Genomic DNA, 18,205 nt, shown 5'->3' on the forward strand with positions numbered 1-18,205 from the left:
TTAGTGACCTTGAAGGGCACCAATCAGGCTGTTGTCCTTTGTTGGTTATAACTTAAAAAAATTCCAACCTAGGGCGTTAAGAGGTAGTTGAATGGTTAAGAGTACATACTGTTCTTCTAGAACCCAAGTTTGGCTCCCTGCACCCATGCTTGGTTCTCACAACCACCTGTAACTCCAGTTCCAATGAGATTTAATGCCTCTGGCCTCCTTGGCACCAGCACTTAAATGCACACACCTACCCACAGGTATATACATAGACATAATTTAAAATTTAAAAAGTCAACCTAGCAAGATGGGCCAGTGACAGCAATTCCTTCCATGGGAAGATTCCCACCTTTTCCAACATAAAGAACTTTCTAGGTCACAGCAATAAATCCTATGCTATTGCTATTCAAATCAAAAGACTCCATTCAAAAGTATACAGTTCCTACTCAAAAACAGGTTTGTAGATGGGTAAGCACCCTAAGGACCTTACCACACAAGGGCACAGCAGACACCAATGATGAGCTCCATGCAGATAAGTCACAGCTTTTTATTGGGCAGTGTGAAGGGCATGGAGGCAAACTGGGAATTTCCACAGGACTGACCCGTTCTTGTGGTTTGTTCTAATTACCACACCCACCAATGTGAACAGGGGGTGCTGAGGGATTGGGGTTGTATACAAAGGCAGTAGCATTATACAGATACCTAGATGAACCTAGAGGGGTCGCGTTGTGTGCTGAGAATACTCTCGGGGGCTGATGTCCCTGTCCCTAAGAAAATGATGGTTCTGGTCAAAGCAAGGAAGGCACAATGTAAAACAGGTATCATGTGTGAAATAGTATTTTTGGTATTGTTCTATTTTTTACCACACAAGTCCTAAAATCCTTGGAATTTTCTAAATAATTGCTAGCCAGATGGGGCAGGTCATGAGAAAGACCAAGACAAAATTGGGATCAGAGGCCTCAACCTCTGGAAGGGCAGAGAAAACAACAGTTAAGCTGATTGCCCCTGCCCAATGTTGTACTCAATCATGAGGTCTCCATAAAATACAGTACCAAGATTCTCCTGAGCTCTTAAGATAGCTGAGCAGATACAGGATCTCAGAGGGGAGTATACCTTGGTAGAGTAGTGAGGCTCCCATCTGGTCTCCTAACAGGCTCTATGACTCCTTCCATCATATCAGTTATAATATCATTAATTACCATTAATGATATTATATAATATAAAAGTAGTAAATACTCATAATTGTGTCCCTAAGCTTTATGAGCTGTTATAGGAAGTTAAGCAAGACACAGGAGGGGCTTGTAGGAAGCTAGGCTCGTTCGTAGTCAGTCAGAAGCACAGGCAAAACAACCTGTGACTGCTACAGAAGGGGTGGACATAGGCATGCTGGACTAAGCTTCACCCTGTGGTAGCATGAAACCACATCTGGCAAATAGATTCATCAACTTATTAGCAATGGCTTGGCCTAAGAATGCCCCTGGGGTGTTCTCTTGGGATCTGACTGCTTACTGTCCATGGAGACAGATCTTCTGAGGTCACATAGGTCTCTTGTGTCAACTGTACTGGTGTGAAAGGAAAGTGGCTGCCTGTGACAGATGAGGCGATAGTCCCAGAGAGAGCATTGCATATCCTTGCAGAGACATCCTTGGGTCTAGAACTAAAGACTCCAGAAGTAGAACAGGAACGGAAATGGTCTGTGTTGCATATGATATCTTTGCAGACGCAAAGTCATACACTGTTACTCTATCTGCTCTGTTTTTATTTTGTTGTTGTTTGTTTTGTTTTTTTAAGATTTATTAACTTATGTGTATGACTGTTTTTGCTTTAATGTATATCTGTGTACCATGTGCATGCCTTGTGCCCCTGGAAGTCATAGATGATTTGTGAGCACTGGGACTTGAACCTGGGTCCTTTAAAAGAGCACCAAGTGTTTATAACCTCTCCAGCTCCCCCTCCAATTGCTCTGTTAATTCACCTCTTCTAGAAGCAGTCACAAGTGATACTTGAGAAAATCAAGGTGAAGAGCAGGGAAAAAAGAGAAGGAAGCCGATAAGACATGAGGGCCTACGACAGACAAGCTGGAGGCTTCTGCAGCTCATGACGTGAGCTACCTGACCAGACAACCGCAAGAGAAGCACTTAGGTCTCACCCAGATATCCTGCTTTTCGCCAATGGGGAAGTTGGAATACAGGTCTACAATTTCTGGTGTTCTGTACATGGGTGTGGTGTTCCTTGTAATCTGAAGAAAACACAAATATTTCAAAGTAAGTTATACATAAGCATTATTTTTTTGTTTTACACAAGAGGCCCTACAACTTTCTAAGCTCTCTACTAAAGGCTAGCAGCAGTGACTTTTCCTCCCACTGTGTTCTGGAGGGACCTCTGCTCACTCACCTGGTCACACAACGCTGCACCACCATGTTCCTTACGGAGGTAATCTCTCATTTCACGCAGGAGTAACGAAAAGAATCAAGCCAAAACATTCCCCCACTGGGCTATTTTATGCCTTCAAGGGAATCATGTTGTGCCTGGCATGAGAAGTCTACTTCAAAGTGACCAAAGAGGCAAGCTTACATGAGAGGCACTATTCTAATGAGCAAATAGAAGTATTGTACCAGAAGAAGCCTCCAGATGAGTTCTACTGGGAGAAATAAGTCTGTATAGCCCAAGAATAATGGAATCTGTCAGCTGGTCATGTTTAAAAACTGAGAGACAGGAGCAAGAGGTTAGTCAGTAAAGTGCTTTGTTGTACAAAAATCAAGACCTGAATTTGATCCCTAGAGCACACAAAGAAAAAGCTGGTATGGTGGCAGGGACTTGTAGTCCCAGTGCTAGGAAGACAGAGACAGACAGATCTCTGGGGCTTGCTGGCCATCCAGCTTAACCCAATTAGTGAGTTCCAGGCCAATGAGACCTTGTCTCAAAGGACAAGGGGGATGGCTCCTAAGGATAACTCCTGAATTTGTCCTTTGGTCCCCATATATATATATATATATATATAAGTATGCACACATGTGCACTCACCTATACATGTATATACATACAAAACTGAGACCTGCTAGGTCCCCCCAAGAAATAGACTCATGTGGGAAATTAACAGCAGACTCATATAACAACCTCCAGACTATGATTTAAACAAGAGTAAGCCAACATGCTTTACACACTGCAGAAAGACAGGCACCAAGGCCTCAGACAGGCAATGGCTTCTTATTCAGTGGAAGATGCAAGCCAGTAGAAAGCCAACATGAGAGGCCTCTCTAAGGATGACAAAGAAATCTATGCAAGATACAGTTCCAACCAGAGCCTGCAGGAATTCAAGAGACAGAATGAGATCAGGTGAAGAATGGACCAAAGGTCAGGCTAGAGGCAATGTGGAGTGCACTGTGACCAACAAGGGGCCAACACCAAGCCATAAACTATGACCATATACATAGCATGTGAGATGTACTTTCATTAGAAAGTTGATTTTCATATACTTTAAGGCACTGACACCTCAATCCAGCAAGCTCATTCCCTGCCAGGTGTCCACTCTGAAGAGCCATCTGATACAAGGACACAAGGTGTTTGTTTATGTAAACCTGTTGATGCTATAACACACTGAAAACAGCTTATGCGACAGATACATAGATGAAGGCACATACAGTGAATGCAAGCAGCTACAGAAACCAAGTAAACTGAGTGAACTAAGGCAGAGCCCAGGAATCAGAAAATAAACAAGATCCCAAAAAGGGCTCGACAGGGTCAGAGAAAAGGGAATGCTAGCTCTGCTGACTCTGGATTAAAAGGATTAGGAAGGAAAATACTAAATAAAGGAGGCTAAGATTGCTGTTGTGAAAAGAGGCATATGATAATTGTTCTGGAAATTCTATTAAGTAAACTCCAATATACTTCAAATGAGTAAGGACCACACTGAAGAGAAAACAGTTCCAGGAAGTTCTGGACACTATGTCTATTCAGCACATAGGACTTGGGAACAGAAGAAGTCAAACCAACCCCAAACTTCCAGTAGATTCTTTGGTGAAAGATCCCAAGGCTGACCAGGAAACAGTCAGACTCTTAATAGGCTGGTTCTCACTCAAGACACACGGGGTAGAAGTGCCGCACAGATGTGTAGTCACTACTCTTAAGAATAGATGTGTGCTCATCTGCACAGCTACATGCCTGGAACAAGTGAGTACATCTACTTAGAAGGCTTGGACACAAGGGCTCAACACTCATCAGTACACTTGTGATCAGACCAGAGTCTCATTCCAAGGAAGCAATGCTTCTCAAACAAGATCCTGATCCCAGGGCCAGGGCATGGGAGGCACGTGCTCACCTAAAACCTCCTGCATCATAAAAATACAAGTGCTCCAAAATGATGGTGTATCAGTCTGCTTCCCATTGCTAATATTGTAATACTGACGACTGCGTAAACTATGAGAAAGGAGGTTTCTTTGGGTTAATAATTCTGGTCAAGAGCCAATATATGATGGCAGTCTTTTTTATCTGGAATTATCCCAAGGCGGTTCAGGGACCAACCACATAGACAGAAGTAATGTACATGTGTCTTTTGGTCTCTTTTTTGGAAAGCTACCAAAATTCAAACACTGGGCTCCATCCTGATGACCTTATCTAATGTTAATCCTTTCTAGAAGGGTGGATTTCTAAACATTGTAACTGATGTAAGTAAGATTCCACAGTATGAATACTTCATAATGAGGATTAAGCTGAGAGTAAGTTTGTAGCAAACAAATCACACTAAAACCATATCAGACAGAAACTGTCAAAAGAATTCAAGAGCCTCGTGAAACAAATCTGGGACATTTTCCCACCAAAATAAAGACATATTGAATCATGACCATGGGAAAAATGGTATCTAAGTCCTTATAGATAACAAATACATGAGCAGGTTCTGGGGCCCCCCTCTTCAGTGATGGGCAGAGCACTACAGCCAGTAGCAGACAGCACGATGGGTTAGGAAGAATCATCACCAGTGAAGCAGACTTTCAGGACACCAGAAACTAGGAGGAATAGCCAAGGTCTACACACAGTAGACAGACATAATGAAGGGAATGCAGGGCTCTATCCATACATCATAGTTAGGCAGGACACTGGAAAAGGATAACAGCAAAAGAACTGGACTGCACTGAGGATCCAAATAAACACTGACCGGAATGGTTTCTACCATAGTGGTGGTGGCTTGATAACTCTGACACACTGAAAACCGAATCATACACAATGGGCTGCGAATTGGGTCAAACACTGCACAGAAAGGGCAGTCTTCCTAAGCTCTGGCCAGTATTCCTCTTAGGCTTCAAACTCTAACAGTGGCTGAGAATGAAACCTCACACAGAACTCAGCAGGATCTTTGCAAATGTGAGGATCCACTTGGTCTAAAAAGCATGGCTCTGATGTGAGACCTCCAAGTTGCCCAGAAACCCTGACTTTTATAAGTTCTGTATCATGCTAAGCAATAAATATAAATGTCCCTGACAGGCATTAAACCAAAGTAGCTATGCCTTCTCCTGTGCAGCAGCAGCCCTAGGAAGCAAGTGCCCCCCCCCCTCCCCCGGGAAAGGCGATCTGGCAGCAGCTGATGGGCCAACATTTCAGAATCTGTAGCAAGAGTGTCCCCTTACCATCCTTACCTATCTTTACACTTTGGGACCTCTCTGCTGAGCACTGCTCTGTATTTGAGTAAGTTCTATGAAACGTCAGCCATCATGGAATTATATACACACTTTGAGGATACAGACTCTCTGCTGGGACAGAAGCCATGTGAACTAAGTTATGAGCCTCTTAATAAAAAAATGTTCCTACATAATTCTTTTGTACTAGGGACTGAATCCAGGAGCTCGCTCATGCTAAGCAAGCGTCCTCTCAATGAGCTTTGTTTTCCAAATTGCTGTTTAGAATGACAGACAAATTCTGGAGATGGTTGTACAACGACGTGAAAATCTTAATGCTACTGAAATCCCACGTGAAAAGTTAAAATAAAATTTGTTATACATATTTAAGTCAATAAAAATAATTCTAAGAAATTTAAAGGATGAATTCATTTAAAGGCCAGTTGATAAGAGGAACATGAGAGGAAATGGCTTCTCCAGTCTGTTTAATTCTGTGGCCCAAACAAGCAGGGTGCATCCAGGAAGTGGGGATGCTTCCAGGATACAGTGCCAGGGAGTCTGTAAAGAATATTTATTAAGCCAGGCATAGTGGCGCACGCCTTTAATCCCAGCACTTGGGAGGCAGAAGCAGGTGGATTTCTGAGTTCGAGGCCAGCCTGGTCTACAAAGTGAGTTCCAGAGCAACAGAGAAATCCTGTCTCGAAAAAAAAAAAAAAAAGAGTATTTATAAAGCCATACTCAGGCCTGTACCTGAAGACTCAGAGGCAATATAAGGAGCATGAGAGGGAAAGGAGCTGAGAACTACTTTCTAAGAGGACAGACTCACACGCACGCCTCACCTCTTCCTCCACCATGGCTCGCTTCTGGGCACTCCAGCTGTAGTCAGGATAATGGGAGATGGTTGTGGCACTGCCAAAGTCACACAGCTTAATGGTCCCCTGGTTACTAAGCAGTAAGTTTTCAACCTGAAAAATTCCAAAGGGTGGTTCTATGAACTGCGTGTGTACATGGAGCCTAAACCTCAGCAAAGACAAACAGGAATATTAGTCATGGTCAGTTCCTTACCAGGAGAACCCTCTGCACCAAGGTCCAGACTGCTGGTTGCTAGGAGATACTATAACATTTTTTTGAAGTTAAAACCACCCACCAAGCAAACATAACTTAATGAGAGACAATGAACCTTCAGAAAAGTCAAAAGACAAAAGAATAAAATATACTACTTATATCGGCATTAATGTATCATGAATTTAGTAATAAATCTACAAAGATAGATAAAAGACTTCCTGTCCAGAATGTCTTAAAATGACTGAGGTGGGTTTTTGTTTGTTTGAAATTGTTTTTAAAGACAGGATTTTACTATGTAGCCTTGGTTGGACAGGAACTTACTATGTACATCAGGCTGGCCCTGAACTCACAAAGACCTACTTGCCTATTTCCCAAATGCTGACATCAAAGGCATGAGCCACCACACCTAGCCAAATTTTAAATCCATGAGTCATAAAATCACATGCCATCCTAATTCCACTGCACAGCTTTTCTGGCATCCTGCTCCTCCTTCTAGGTACATTAAGCATCCTGTGCTTTCATCATCTGCATCACAGTAAAGTGTCCCAACACAGGTCAGCAGCCAGCCATTTACCATTCCTAATCTACCACTCTCCTGAAAGTCTATCTATCAACTATGCTGAAGAGCCATAGCAATTCTAATAAAATTCAGAGTTTTAGGGAAGTAGGAACCTACAGAATGAAAATGCAAACAAACCACATCTACTTGTAAGCTCTGTCAAGGTTGAAGTGTCTTTAATATCACAAGCTGGCAAAGGGTGGAAGTAAGGGAGCTAGTGTGTCTCAAGAATACCCAGGATTAGATGCCTGTGCCCTCTAATCACAGAGGACATTTGTACCATAGACAAGCCAGATGGACTGTCCTCAGGACACAGGCCAACCCAGTCAGCTACAAATAAGAGAAGTAAAACAGATGTGCTGTGTTGTCCACAGCAAAAAGATATGTAAGGAAAAAGCCCCATAATGTATGTTTCATCAGATGAGACTACACACACACACACACACACACACACACACACACACACAAACAAAAACAAAAAACAAAAACAAAACAAAAAATAGATGTATCTACACATAGCACTGGGTAAAAAAACCCAAAAAACAAAAAAACCAAAACAACAACAACAAAAAGGGACAGAAGGTACATTCAAATGACACCCACCATCACAGAAAACAAATTGTGAGTATCAACAAAACCAAGAACACAATAAGGAAAGCAGGCAGTGGCTGCTGCACAAGTAAGATATGCCAGATAAGAGGTGCATACACACACTGGTGTACCTGTTTCATAGCCAGCAGTGACTAGAGGTAGCTAGCTAGCCCTTGGAGCTCCTAATGTAGGAAGCTACAGGCATCACCTATACAAACAGCTCACTGGGCAAGTGACTGGTTCTCCGTTAAATTTATTCTTTATATTCTTTTTTCCTAACACACATTCACCACCACTACCAACAATAACATCACACTGTTTGCAAGTTTAAATAAGTAAGTATATGTATATTATGTATGCATTTATTTTGTGTAAAAGGGCGCAAATATGCTACAGCATTTGTGTGGAGGTCAGAGAACAACTTTTGAGAGCCAGTTCTCTCCTTTCACCACGTGGAACCTGGAAATCAAAGTTGCCAGGTGTGGTGGTATGAATAAGAATAGTCCCTACTGGCTCATATACTTGACAGCTTGGCCCCTAGTTGGTGGAACTGTTTTGGGATAGGTAGAAAGTGTGGTCTTGTTGAAGGAAGTGTTTCACTAGGGTTAGGCTTTGAGGTTTCAAAGGCCTATGTTATTCCCAGTCTCTTCCCCTCGCCCCCACCTATGCCTCCAACTTGAGGATCAGGATGTTAAGTAAGCTCTTAGCTACTGCTCCAGCACCATGTCTGCCTGCCTGCCTGCCTGTTGTCGTGCTTCCCATCATGATGGTCCCTCTGAAACACTAAGCAACCTTTCCAATTGAATGCTTTCTTTTTGGCCATGGTGTCTCTTCACAGCAACAGAAAAGTAACTAAGGCATCAGGCTTGGTAGAAAATGCTTTCACCTGCTAAGCCTCCTCACAAATCCAGTCTCAAATAATTAAAAAAATCACAATAGAGAAATGAGCACTAGGCTATGGCAATACAACCTTAAAGATTTTGTTCAAGAATATACTAGGAAGGGCAGGAGACATGGCTCAGTGGTTAAGAGAACTGCTTGAGGTCCTGAGTTCAATTTCCAGCAACTACACAGTAGATCATAAACATATATATATATATATATATATATATATATATATATATATATATATAAAATAAGTCTTTTTAAAAAATAATTTATATTTAGTTTCGTTTATGTGCACTGCATCCATGTCTGTATGAGGCGCCAGATCCCAAAAAGTTGTGGGTTGCCATGTGGGTGCTGGGAATTAAACCCTGGCTCCCTGGAAAAGCAGCCCGTGTTTTAACCACTGAACCATTACTCCAACCCAATAAAATAAGTCTTTAAAAAAATTTTACAAACACACACACACACACACACACACACACACACACACACACACACACTCTTGTCTGGAGTTCCAGTGAGCTAAATATATTTTACAAAGGCAAAAGAATAGGGGGTGGGGAGCAAAATGAAAAGAAACTGAAAAATAAGGTGCTGGTAGCTATAACACTCAACTTCATTAACAACAGAAAAAGTGAAATAAATTCATAGGACTATACTCCTCAGCCAGGCTATACAAGTTATATACAGCAATTCAGATAGGCAGATGCCACCTTCAGCTAGGCTGTGGTACACTCAGCATCACCTGCAGTTGGAGATGCATAACAGAAGCCTTTCCACCTAAGTGATTCCCCACCAAGGTCAGAACTGTACCTGGATGTCCACAACTCTGTAAGAAAAGCAACTGGGAAGCTTAGCCTATCAGAATAATAGCTGAGCAGAAAGCACTGGGCTCTGATCAAGCACAAGGGGCACACAAACGAGTAGGGAGCTATCCCAAGGCAGGAGAACAGAGTGTGGAGACACAGTCGGCAATGCAGCCCAGCTGGTACCTTGAGATCTCTGTGGATGATGGGTGGTTTCTGCCTGTGCATGTGCTGCACTGCTCTGCATGTCTGGTAGAAGATCTTCAGAATGCTGTCGCAGGACAGAGGACCTTTACATTCAACTCTCCTGAGAAACTCCACCAGCTGTCCTAAAGGAGACAAGTGAATTTAGTCACCCTAGGGCTCAGAATGCTATACCCTACTTATTAATAGGTTTGGTCTACCTCTCTGTACAGCAGCCCAGGCAGGAGTGGCATTTCTAAGGCCTTAGTTGGGGTGCATACCCAATCAGTACCACTCCAGCCATTCCTTCAACTCCTGTAGGACGACAAATAAAAGGGTGGGAATGAGGACCATTCTTCCTCTAGAGTGAGTAGGGGCAGGAAAAGGCATAGAGCATCCCTGGGACAAAACAAGAAGCAAAAGCAATCATATGAAAAAGCCCTGAAGGCAGGAGAAAAGTTCTAACAGTTGAACAGAAGCAGTGACCAAGGTCTCTCAAAGAATGATCACAAAGGAGAAGCTCTAGGCTCGTCCACAGCACAGCACAGGCAGAGCAAAAACCCTGACCCTACTCCTCACCACAATTCAGAATTACATCATTCCCTGCTGGCAACTCCATTCTGGTTCCCAACTCTGGCAAGATGAGACCATTTCCTGCTCCTAACATACTTGATTCACAGAATCTACACAAACCTAAAGGAATCGGGGTCCTCCAAAGAACCAGGGACTCTGGTGAAACAGAAGCAGGCTCCAAGAGGAGCCTAAGCTCCATGTCAGACTGATCATAATGTTAATTTTAACCATGTTACTGGCTCACTCAATAGTTCATTCTTGAGTGATTAAGAGATTTTTATTGTTTCGAGACAGGATTTCAAAACTTGCCACCCTCATGCTTTAGCTTCCTGAGTGCTAGGATTATATGTGTATGCAACCTTAATAAGCCACAAGACAATTTTAAAATGTATTTATTTGGGGGTTGGAGAGAAAGCTCACAGTTAAGAACACCTATTGCTCTTGCAGAGGACTTGGGTTTGGTTCCTAGCACCCACATGATAGCTCACAACCATTCATAACTCCAGTTCTAGGAGAGCTAACATTCTAACTATCATGGGCACTAGGCACGCATATGTCTGTATACCATATACAGACAGACAGACAGGTGAAACCCTAATACACATAAAATTTTCTTTTTAATAAGTTTTTATTTCCTCTTAAAAATTTTTACTGCAGGTGTGAGTGACAATTGACACATGGAAATCAGAGGACGATTTACGGAAGTTGCCCTCTTTTTTTTTTTTAAACCATGTGTATCTCAAGGGTTGAATTCATAGCCGGGCATGGTGGCGCACGCCTTTAATCCCAGCACTTGGGAGGCCGAGGCAGGCAGATTTCTGAGTTCGAGGCCAGCCTGGTCTATAGAGTGAGTTCCCGGACAGCCAGGACTACACAGAGAAACCCTGTCTCGAAAAAACAAACAAAAAACAAACAAACAAACAAAAAGAGCTGAATTCAGATTGTCAAGTACAGCAGTAGATGCCTTTACCCCTGAGCCACCTCACAGGCCCTAAACAATGTTACTTTAAATTATGTGTGTGTGTAGATTTGTGCATATGAGTAACGGCATCTCGCTAAGGCCAGAAGGCGGCACTGGATGCCATAGAGTTAGAATTACAGGCAGTTGTGAGTTGCTTGACGTAGGTGCTAGGACTCAAACTGGGATCCTCTGCAATAGCAGCAATAACTCCTAACTGTGTAGCCATTCAACCTATACTTTTGAAATTTTTTATTTAAAGCCTCAAATTTGGGTAAGTAGCTGAGAATGACCTTAAATTCCTGATCCTTCTGTCTCTCCTCTTCCGTGGTAGAGTCACAGGTATATACACCTGATCCTTCTGTCTCTCCTCTTCCATGGTAGAGTCACAGGTATATACACCTGATCCTTCTGTCTCTCCTCTTCCGTGGTAGAGTCACAGGTATATACACCTGATCCTTCTGTCTCTCCTCTTCCATGGTAGAGTCACAGGTATATACACCTGGTTTTTGCAGTGCTGAAAATAGGATTTATGCATGCTACCAACTTCCGTGTGAGAGTATTTAAAAAAAAATGTGACAGAGCAGAAACTGCTTTAAAAAAAACAAAAAAACAAAACAAAACAAAACAACAACAACAACAACAATAAAAACCTCTTATTTTATACAGAAAAAGTAGCCTATTTGGACAAAGGATGGATTAAGGGCTTCCAATGACTGTAACAGTAAAGATCAACTTAAAGAACAGGTCCATGACCCCACCTAGGACTTCAAAAATGCCTTTAGTAAATTCTGTACCTGCTACCATGAGGAGGAGGGATTCCCCAATTTCTCAGAGGTCCAGCAACTCTGCCCCAATCCAGGCAGGCCCTGTCTAATCTTTAAGCCAGAGGTGTCCATCTTTAAGCAAACTGTTGCTTATCTGTATCCTCCCTGGAACCTGGGAGACACCCTCCAAAGCATATGAGTTTGTACTGGTTAGTTTTTTGCCAACCTATTACAAGCTAGAGTCATCTAGGAAGAGGACTATGAATTTAAAAATTGTCTTCAGCAGCTTGTCTTGTAGGCAAGCCTGTGGGGCATTTTTTAAATTAGTGACTGATATGGGAGGATCCAGTCCATTGTGGGTGGTGCCACCCCGGTGAGATGGTTCTGGGTTATATAACAAACCAAGCCAATAAGCGACATTCCTCAGTGTGTTCAGCATCTAGTCCTGCCTCCAGGTTCCTGCCTTGAGTTATGGCACTGACTTCCTTCAGGGATGGAATGTGCCCTTTCCTGTTCAGGTTGCTTTCGGTCACTGTGTTTTATCTATCGATAGAGACTTACTAAGACATGGTAATGATTTTTGATTACCAAAAAGGAATTGCAGGAGTTGGTTGGTTCGGTGGGTTAACTGCTACACAAGTGTGAAGACCAGATTTAGATCCTTAGAACCCTAGGAAAAAAATGGGTGGATATAGCAGCCTGTGAAAAACATCCTAGTATACAATGGGTAGAAATGAAATCCCTAGAGCAAGCTGAGTGAGTCCTGGGTTCAATGAGAGACTTTAAAACCTCAATATGTAGGTTAGAAGAGTGTCTGAGGAGATACCAGATGCCAACTTCAAGCACATATACCCAAACACACATATAAACATGTATGTATATATACACTTATATATGTGAAAGAGAAAATGTAGCAGGTCGGACCTTTCTGACTCCCACATTACCCTGTTTAAAGACAGCACCTGAATCCACTCCTTTTACACCTCCACCACCTCAGAAAACAGAAAAGACAATGAACTGAGCTTCTCACAGATATTATCCATATCTTTCAAACCAAGATTTCCAAAAACCAAGATTTGCATCATTCAAAAGCTTTCTGATCTCATAAATGGCAAAGGAGGGAGGTCATAAATAGTAGCGTAGTCACCACTGCATAAGTTCTACCGTCACTACCGCCTATAGTGACTTCCTGGTTATCAGGTGGACTGCTGCAGTGCTGCAATGTCATTGTGCATGGTTTGATACTACACATAGCAGGCATCTACTGTGCCTTATTATATATTAGGGATGGGGGAACACTACCAGCACCAATACATGTTTGGTACAGTTAAGGTTTTAACAAGAAAAATACTTTCATAGGATCTATTTAATTCTTGCTTCTACCTCCTTCTTTTGCTTTTTCCCTTAATATTTTAAATTAAAATATATCCTCCTTCCCTTTTCTCCCTCTATTACCTCCTATGCCTGCTCCTTACTATGCCTCTGTCTACCCCTTACTCTAAAATTCCTAGCCTCATTATTATTACTATTACTATTATTATTTGTGTGTGTATACACTCATGTAAATACAACCTGTTAAATCTATTTAGTTTTGTTTGCTTATATGTGATTTCAGAGTGAATCCAAGGAATGGGAAGACAGATTGCTATGAGACTGTGTTCTGTAGAAATGACAAGCTATATCCATGATACTGAAACTATATAGCTGACTAAACAATATCCAAACAATAATAATGCTAATAGACATGCTAAGAAGGAAGGGGGAAATTTCAAGGGGCCTCAACCCTAAATGAAGAATTACAGACTAGAGGCTACTGAGGAAGGCAGTATTCGTCTTCCTCAGGATGATCCCTAATTGATTATTCAATAGCGGTCATCAATCTTACTTTTACTTGTTCAATGAGCATATGCTCTTTTATAACTGAATATAGCAGGAACTACAGGAATCCATGAAGACAAAATGTAGCAGACTGGACAAATCAGCCTCCTACACTTCCTAGCACAGGGACAGGGCTTCTTTCTATCCCAAGAATTCTAAGCTGGAGGCGGGATCACTAGAGCTGCACCTTTCTAGCTTGTAAGGAAATGGCCTAGGGTTGCTCAGAAAACAGACTCAAATTGACTACAACTTAAGAAACCACGGAGAACTTTGTTGGGGGCTGGGTGAGATATTAGGAAGACATCCTGGCTAATCATACACTATATACTACATCCAAAGTAAGTCAGGTGAACAGTTTGAGTCTGCAACTGTAACAGAAAAGGTCCCTGCTCTCAGACAGTGAGTTTTGGTTTTGAGGGAGGAGTGACAGAGGCCTATAATCCTAGCCCTCATGAGGCCAAGACAGGAAGACTGATTCAAGTTCCAGGCCAACCTTGGCCAGAGTGAGGCGGCCTTAAAAAACAAACAAATTAACAAGCACACACCCACGGTTATTGATCTTGATGTTTGCAGCTTGTCTTAAACAGAAAGAAAAGCAAGACCAAGGAGAAAGATAAATCAACTACAAGAAAAATGTTACAAACTAGAAAATCTAATGTATCCATTCACTGAACTTTTATGTTTTCATTAAATTTAAAACTTTAGAATTAAAAAGGTGAGCACACAAACTATCTGGCTATATGCCAATTGAGATGTAGTTAATCCACCTCTGCCCCGGCAGTCCTTAGCCAGATAGATACCCACGTCACAGCCTTCTGACCTCTATGCACAGTGGAATGACCTTGCCAACAGATGGACCAGGGTACTGTTTAAGTCTGACAGGGACCTGCAGATACACAAGTACAGACGTAGAGAGGACTGAAGGAGAAGGCCCTGCCCCAGTAGGAACTAACATCCAGGGCTTCCCGCCATGTAGAAACAAGTCAGTACCGCACGTTCAGCCTCTTGACTCTGACAACTAAGAAGCTGCATGTGACCTACACAGATCCCCACCCTCCTCCACTCGGCACAAAGATCCTACTGGCTCATCTGTGGCTTCTACACACCCACTCAACACCTCTCCCTATCACAGAGATATTCCATTTCTGCTCCTTTCCCCAATCTATTCACTCATTGTCTCTAGCTTTCTCCTCTGTTCTCATCTGTCTGCTACTGGCTTGTCTCTACTCCAGCCATCACAGTACAGTTTTTCATGATCACTGGCTATGTGCAGTGGATCTAACAAGGTTGGGATTCCTTCCGTAGGCTCCCTGTCTCAGCCTCCCTGAGCTCCTTGGTCTCTCTTGGCCTCTTCTCTCCCAATACTCACTGCTTAGGTGGACACACAAGCAGCCACTTGTACCATAATTTTCCCTCAGCACATGCATCACACACTTCAGACCACATGCTGGAACTGCATAGCATTCTGGCAGATAGCAGCAGAGTTCTGTGTGGTAGAGTTTGCTACTTTTGAGTGGTCAATTCCACTTCACAGCCAGAGTATGGGGTTCAACTCCCCATTGCTAGAATTACAGGAATGCAATGCCATACCCAGCAAGTAAAAACTTGCTAAGCATTATCCATAGTCATCCAGGCAACCACTGTCCCTAGAGATCTACCTGAGGTATGTCCTACCCACAGGCCTGCCAATGCATCAAAAAGTCCTCCTGACACTTTCTCAGGTTTGAGCTTGATAAGGCTACCTGCCCATTAAGTGATTCCTCCTTTCCTCTCAAAACCACTATTTGCACTACCTAAGGATATACCACTTATGTATGTGCCAGTGTTGATCTTTTCCAGATTACATAGGAGGACACTTGAGGTTCCACTGCATGCCTACTCATCCTGTTTCAGGAGAAAGATATGAGACCCTGCTCTTCAGAATCTGCAGCCTAAGGCCAAGCATGGTTGCACACCTTTAATTCCAGCAGGCAGAGGTATGTAGGTATCTGTGATTTCAACACTAGTCTGGTCTACATAGCAAGTTCCAGGACAACCAGACCTACATCGTGAGACTGTCTCAAGACACACAAAGGAACAAACAAACAAGAACCTATAATCCATGAAGGACACACAAATGCATATTCCAATCAACACCAAGATCAGTGGATAGCTGGCTGGCTCTTTCAGTCAAGACCAATGCATTTTCACAACATATTGGGAGTATTTAACAACTGTTCAAACACATCAGAAAGCACTTAAACTTCAAGGCACTTTACCTTTACAAAGCTCCGTAAGCAGGAGGAACTCAGCCTGCCCAGTGTCCGATTCCTCTTTTCCTATGGATGCTGCAGAGCAGAACTGGACAATATTGGGGTGGCCAGAAAGTTTTTTCTGCATGTCTTGTTAAAGAAGAATGTGAATAAGTACGCCCACAACTCTGTGCACTTAAAAATAAACATTCATAAGTGTTAAGAAACCAAAGTCATGATACCCAAATTGACTTATGCCTTAGCATATATGGGCATCTGAACAGAATGGTGAGGGAGGGACACATAAGGACAGTGAGAAGGTGAAGAGTGTGGGAGGAACCTAGCGGAAATGCTAGATATGAGTGGGTCAGAGAGACAGAGGCAGAAGCCCTCTGGGCTCCACAACAGGAAGATGGTGAGGAGTAACTGTGCACATTCAAAGATCAAGCAGTCATTTGGCTATCAGACAGCACAGAATAGTCTAAAAAGAAAAGGAAGCAAATTCTATCTGCAGCAGAGACTATGCCTTATAGGTAGACATTATGTAGTAGAAGAGAATAGGCAAGAAAAGTTGTTATGTGCCATTTGTACAGCATGAGGAGTGCATCGGGTGCCACACTGAGGCACACTGATATGGTAGTATCCATATAGTCCTTGCCTAGGTCATCAGAGGGACAAAGTGGGACTCTCTTTGTGATAACCGACCTATCTGTTTAGCATGGAGACCTCAAAGACTGAAACAGCGGGCCCAGCAACCCATTTCCTAACACGTAGGAGATTTTTACTTCAGCTAGGACAATGAATAACAGAAAAATCCTCTGCATGAGAAATGTCTATAGGAAGTCTAGTAAAAGCAAAAGGCTGACTTTAATTTATGACAGGGGCCTCCTGGTAACTATGTCAAGTTTGACACAGTTAGTGATGGCAGCAACTTTCAGTCTCAGGAAAAGGATACCAAGAAACAAACTTCCTGAATGATGGCTCTGTTCTTTTCCTCTTCATTGGACAGTAATCTCTGTCAGGGAATAGCACACAAGATTGAAGTCTTTTTACCTTCTGTTTAACAGATAAAACACCCGGGAGAATGTAAGCACTGTGTCTAAAGGACACCAAATCTCAAGGAGCATAGCACACCATTTACCTGGATTAGAACATCTGATCTCACAGAAGCTTAGAAACCTTGAATGATCTTTATACTCCAAAGACCCAAGAAAAAGTAAAAACAGGCCAGAGTAAAACAAGACAAACAAGGAGATACAATATATACCTAGCAAACATATGCATACAAGGTGGACTGCCAAAACAACCCCTGGTCTAAGGGTCCACTGACTATGTCCCACCCTTGACAAGAAAAGGGTCCTCTGCTTGCCCATTAAGGCAGAGCTGGACCTACTGCTATGTCTCAGGATAAAAATCAGAGCTGCCTAACTGGGCATTGAGATGGAGAGATCCCTTCCTACCACATTACTTTAATCCTATTCACAGATGCCATGAATGTAAATTAGGTAAGTGGTTTCTGTACTCTTCAAATCCCTGGTCCTTTATTTTGACACGTGGACTAATATGGATGAAGCCCAGAGGGGTTCTCCCACTCCTCCCTCCAAAGCCGACCATATCCCCAGATAAGATAGGAAGCTCCTAAGAGAGCTCTCAACCCAAGTTAGAGCTGTGAGCATAGGGGTGAAGCCCAGAGAACATGGAGGGGACAAGGATTAACAGACCGAAACTGACTGATAGGTATAGAATAAAAGAGATGCATTCTTGAAAATAACCCAAGATACCTTTACAATAAACTAAAATCCTCATAAAATTATTTGTCATTAATTATTACCTTTAATGCATACTCTCTGCCACTTCCCAGATCTTGAGCTTCATAAACAAAAGCAAACCCTCCTGAAAAACAAAAAGAATTGTTGGTCAGTGCTATGACTTAAGCTTAGAAATACCTTTACTAAATAAACTACAAACCAAAGTTTGGCCACACATAGTAACTGCTTCCTACAAAAACACTGCAGCCCAATTTCTATGTCACAGCTCTTTATACCTTCTGCTCAGAGATAGAAAGGGAAAGTGTAATTTGCATCAACAAATAGAAACAGGGACCCTGGAAAA

General features: G+C 42.5%; 1 protein-coding gene across 4 annotated transcripts in view; it reads right to left on the minus strand.

Annotated features, from left to right (window-relative positions):
• Window positions 1-18,205, minus strand: part of Gak (cyclin G associated kinase) — a 63,520-nt gene that overhangs the window by 40,826 nt on the left and 4,489 nt on the right. For 2 of the 4 annotated variants that reach the window (XM_085836990.1, XM_021161777.3), the window contains exons 2-7: window positions 17,925-17,986; window positions 17,049-17,108; window positions 16,121-16,235; window positions 9,690-9,832; window positions 6,434-6,559; window positions 2,135-2,224 (exon numbers count right to left, since the gene is read on the minus strand). In XM_085836990.1, the coding sequence (XP_085693116.1) occupies window positions 2,135-2,224; window positions 6,434-6,559; window positions 9,690-9,832; window positions 16,121-16,235; window positions 17,049-17,108; window positions 17,925-17,986 (596 nt within the window). Of the gene's footprint in view, window positions 1-2,134; window positions 2,225-6,433; window positions 6,560-9,689; window positions 9,833-16,120; window positions 16,236-17,048; window positions 17,111-17,924; window positions 17,987-18,205 lie in introns of those variants that run through there. The other 2 variants (XM_085836991.1, XM_085836992.1) reach the window with 2 other exon arrangements.

The sequence above is a fragment of the Mus caroli genome, unplaced genomic scaffold, assembly GCF_978045245.1.
Source record: "Mus caroli unplaced genomic scaffold, Mus_caroli_1 scaffold_4, whole genome shotgun sequence".
NCBI classification, from domain to species: Eukaryota; Metazoa; Chordata; class Mammalia; order Rodentia; family Muridae; genus Mus; species Mus caroli.